The following is a 5,037-nucleotide window of genomic DNA, read 5'->3' on the forward strand; positions in this document are numbered from 1 at the left end:
ACCTTGAAACATTATATCAGTTTAAAACCATGATTATAAAGCTTTTGTGCAATAAATTGTTATAAACTTCAAGAAATCCAATACAATCTCCTCCAAATTGGCAGAATGAAGTCAAACTATGAATAGAAATCTTACAAACTGAACTGAATTCCACTTCTCTCGGCGACTTCCTCCTCATAACTGAGGTTCTCGAGGTGTAAACCCCAACATAAATAATATTTTGGTGCAACCTCAGAAAACTGTGTCATGGAGTTGGTTGAGAAGTTTCTAAACTAAACAGAGAGAGGTCAGCTGCAGGCTGGTGAAATAAACACCACAGCAATGTGAGTGTGTCAAGAGTTGTTTTTTGTTTGTGTCTCTGATTCTGACACCAATATGAGCTGCTTTCATTGTGTGTATTGGTGTTAAGCGAGTACAGCTGATAACACTGATAAATGCAACTAGGCTGACATGGAAAATGAATAAGGGGGAAACACTGACAGGTCATTGGCACCACGCCCACAATGCAAAGTTGCCCTACAATTAACATGTGTCAAACATGTTTTTCTTCTTTATGGTGATTTTATTTTATGTCCAGGTGGAGTACGGATGATATTCTATTTTAAGAGGAAAACGGTCTCGTCATCTATTCTAGTCTTGGTAACAATCAAAGATTCAGTGATGTGTAAAACTCAAGTAGAGGTGGCACCAACACAATTTTAAAATACTATAGAGGACACAAAGTTAAGGGTAAAGATTTTTTGCTCCAGAGTGTATTTTTAACAGAAACTACTTTAAGTACAATTTTGAGGTATTTGGATTTCCACTTTATACTTCTACTCCACTACATTTTGGAGGCAAACATTGTACTTTTTTCAAAAATCTATAAATAAATTATGATTTTTGTATTATTAGTATAGATTAAATACCCAGCAGTAGAGTAATTAAAAATAACTCCAAATTTACCAGCTACAAAATTAAAGTGATGACCAAAATAATGCATCAATAATTATAATGCAATAATGTAATACATATTTTTCTCAAATAAGCCATTTTGCATTTCGCTTTTGGTATATTAAGGAATATGTTTATGCAAATACGTTTGAACTTTTACTGAAGCATAATTTTGAATGTAGAACTTTTACTTTTAACAGAGTATGTCTACACTGTGGTATTACTACTTTTACTTTAGTGGTACATCGGAGTACCACTTTCTACTTTTGTTTTTTTGCACTTTTATTTTTCACTTATTGTATAAAAGCAAACAGACTACATCATGGGGTTTTAGGTTAGAAGGTGTGAAGTGGGCGTAGGGAGGAAGGGGGTGGGGCTACAGTAACACTCGCTCCTGATTGGCTGTTGTGGGCTTTCTGTGCGGGTCGAAGGTTGTTTAAAGCCAATCACGTCGCCTCTCCTCATTATGTAGCTACAACGAGCTTAACGGCCCTCTCTCGGTGGAACACCGCGTCCGGGTGACACCTCGTCTCGTCTCTGCTCTCGCCTTACTCACTTAACTTAAGTGCCATGGAGGAATCAAGTAGTTGACGTTTCCTGTAACCTTCTCTTTTTAAGCTTTCTTCCCGTCTGATCACTGTGGTCCTGAACCGGTTTACTGACGTTTTGAACTCTCAAATGACACTTTTTTTGTAACGAGCTTTGACCATCCGAAATCATGAAGTACATCATCGGCATCGGCGGGTGAGTTGAATGAATGAAGCTAGCTAAGCTATCAGGCTAAGCTAAGCTGCTAGGTGTTGGAAGCCCGGCACACGTGGAGAGAGGGCGCTCATTTCTGTAACGTTAGACCCTCAACGCTAATCCTTTCTAGCAATGCCTGTCAATAAATAGAGCTAAAGCTAACTGTTCCTGACATGTAATAGAGATGACCAAATCCGCCATTTGTTCCGTTAAAACACCCATTTTTACATGTGACGTTAGATAACGACACCTAAAATCTATTTAAAGTGTACATTTTGTGGTCGCATGCTACAAACTGCTCTGCATGGCTTTTTATGGTAAAAAACAGTTTGTTTTATTGTGGAAATAACTAAAAATGTATCTAATGTGTAATTGCATATATTTAACATGCATTAGCTGCCATGTTGAATGTAGGCTATAACTGCACTTCCTAAAATGGATGTGCCAGATTCAATGTCTACGGTGATGGTCAAACGTTAATCATTAATCTGTCAGGTTATCAGATGACAATGGCTCCCATTGTCAACTATTCATTCTATCTTTATTGCTTTGTTTCATTCAGTGTAACCAATGGAGGGAAAACCACCCTCACCAACAGGTTGATCAAGAACCTGCCCAACTGTTGTGTGGTACATCAGGATGACTTCTTCAAGGTGAGCCACATGCACACACACCTCTTTGAATTGTGGGGTAAAGTTAACCAAAGGGATCACTCTGAGTAACAAGTCGGTGGGGTGTTTACACTTACCTGTTTTGACCGAGTGAGTAAAAACACTGTCGGAGCCTTCCATATAGCAGAGTGTAGCTGTAGTGGAATGTACCGTGGTACATCTTATCAATGTATGTTTCAGCCCCAAGATCAGATTGAAGTTGGTGAAGATGGCTTTAAGCAGTACGATGGTAAGCCTGGGTTTTTATGAATGGATTTGTGTGTCTGTGTGCGTTTGTCTTGTACGTCTGTTGCTGTGACGCTTTGTTCTATTTTTAATCTGCATACAATATAGACTAAGTTGAAGACTGTTTCTGACAATTTTTTTTCTTTGCAATTTTCTATACATTTCTTCCTCCATCCTCTCTCCCCGCCTTTTGCTTTTCAGTCCTTGCTGCCCTGGACATGAACGCCATGATGAGTACCATCTATGCATGGCTGGACAACCCGGTGAAGTTTGAGAAGTCTCACGGCGTCAATAACACCCTGGATACTGAGATTGTCCCAAAGTCTGACGATAAGGATGAGGAGGAGTCTCACATCCTTATTGTGGAGGGCTTTTTGCTTTACACCTACAGGTAAAAACGTGTGCTCTTTACGTCACCGTTGAGTGTTTCTCACTGTAAAAGGAATGCAACCAGCCAGCCTTGACATTAATTTGTCTCTTCCCTCGCAGACCTTTGATCGATGTGCTCAACCAATGTTACTTTATTTCCATCCCACATGAAGAATGCAAAAAGAGGAGGTGGTAAGTGCCTCAGTGTTCAGACGCTGTTCTTAACTGGTGTTTATAGTCTGGTCTGCTGTCTTTATTACCGTTCTGTAATTGTTGTTGTGTGTCTCTCTGCAGCTCTAGGAACTACACGGTGCCAGACCCCCCCGGCCTATTCGATGGCCATGTCTGGCCCATGTATTTGAAACACAAGAACATCATGGAGTCATCAGATGTTGACGTCTGTAAGTTAGTGCATTTTTGGAATAATCACTACTTTGTCATTTACAGACAAAGTTTATCCTATTGCTTTTAAATGTGTTTGCTATTACAGTGCAGCTAGATGGAACCAAGTCAAAGGAACAACTGTTCAACTTTGTCTACGGCAACATCCTGAATAACATCCAGAAGTCTTTTTAACAAACAAAGGTAACTTGATCATCAGACTTCACTGTAACATAATCTTTGTGTCCAAATGTGAGATTCTGACGTGTTTGTTTTTTTTTTCTTTCTGTATTGCAGGTCATACGATCGGCTAAAAGGAGCATGTAATCCGCCTGCAAGCAGAACACCGCCTTGCCTTAAGTTTCTACCTGGCAGCTCATTTAGCTGACTGCTCTGATTTTTTGTAAATGTTTAGCTGATGGCATTAAATGCTGGCATGTTTTTATACCAACCATATTTATTGCTTTGTTACAGCCCACGGTCAAAAGAGAGTTGATGGATATGTTCAGAGGACAGTTGCACTTCTATGTCAATAAATACTCCTCCTGCTAACTCTGTGCTCTTCTGGTTATTTTAAGGGGAATGATAAGCTCTTACTCTGAAGGTAGTACAAAGTGGAACCCCCCCCCCCCCCCCCCCCAAAAAAAAAAGCAATAAAGAATTGAGTCTTTGCAGGTAAAGTCCAAATTTGTAAATGTTTTAAAAATATAGTCCCTACTTCAACACTTGTAGCTGCTAAGTTGAGCTCAGTGAGCAGACGGCTTTCACTATCTCGCTCACAGGCAACAGTTGGTGTGAGTGATAAGGAGTCACAAGGCTGAACCTCGTGACTTCAGGTCTGGAGCACAACCCTTATCTAAATGCAGACTCACTTGGGCTATTTCTCTAGAAGTGTTTACTTAAGAACTTATACGTCAAAGGAACCTTGGTTTCACAGAGTAAGGGCCCTTTGTAATGATGCAGATAACATCAATAAGTTGATGTGTATGCATGATTTTACATGTGTTTTTTTAAATTTTATTTAATAAGGTACAGCCAGTTGGTAATGACATTGGGCAGTGTTGGTCACATGCAGTATGTGATGAACAGGTTTTTATTTTTTTTATTCCACAAACCCATAACAGCCTGGTATACCTTGGTTTGTTTGCTTTAAACAAGACCAAGCTGTCCTGATCTTTTGGAATGGAAAGTAGCAGACCATCCCTTAGTGCAAAGTGGGGAAAAAGATGGTGGACAAATAAATTTCACTTCCAGACCAATATTTCTTTTTTTGAGTGAATGTCTTAAGAGCAGTGGTTTCATATGTTAAGGAATTTATTTTAAAAGATCTCTCCAGCTGCAATAAATAAGCTCAACCGTTGAGTCAGATTCTCCATTAAAGCTGTGGTACTCTTGTTTGCAAACACTGCTACTGTAAATGTGTTATTGTAGCCACAAATATACTATTTATATGTATATTCTTATCTATTTAATCTGTGTATATACACAATATGGAGTTATTAAAGCTAAAGACACATTTTTCATCTTTGCATAAGTAGAGAGCTCTTTACCAACTAGAGCAGTTATGCAATGCTTTATTAATGCACGAGGCACATGCATTATTATTGTGCATATGTGCCAGTACAGCTTTTATTTTCCTGAAATGGAAAAATACAGCTGGTGAAGTCTAAATCTAACATCCACAGAAGTCATGGGTGTGTCAGGCCCCTCTGAG

General features: G+C 39.2%; 1 protein-coding gene across 1 annotated transcript; it reads left to right on the top strand.

The window, feature by feature from the left end:
* Nucleotides 1–1,404: 1,404 nt before the first annotated feature.
* On the top strand, nt 1,405–3,875 carry mibp2 (muscle-specific beta 1 integrin binding protein 2). Its single transcript, XM_031848624.1, has 8 exons — nt 1,405–1,677; nt 2,240–2,330; nt 2,529–2,577; nt 2,775–2,964; nt 3,063–3,134; nt 3,237–3,343; nt 3,433–3,527; nt 3,621–3,875. Exons 1-7 carry the CDS (start codon nt 1,652–1,654, stop codon nt 3,516–3,518), a joined length of 621 nt encoding a protein of 206 aa, XP_031704484.1. The 5' UTR covers nt 1,405–1,651; the 3' UTR covers nt 3,519–3,527; nt 3,621–3,875.
* Nucleotides 3,876–5,037: the final 1,162 nt, after the last annotated feature.

Source organism: Anarrhichthys ocellatus, unplaced genomic scaffold (assembly GCF_004355925.1).
Source record: "Anarrhichthys ocellatus isolate YVR2014 unplaced genomic scaffold, GSC_Weel_1.0 scaffold8, whole genome shotgun sequence".
NCBI lineage: Eukaryota > Metazoa > Chordata > Actinopteri > Perciformes > Anarhichadidae > Anarrhichthys > Anarrhichthys ocellatus.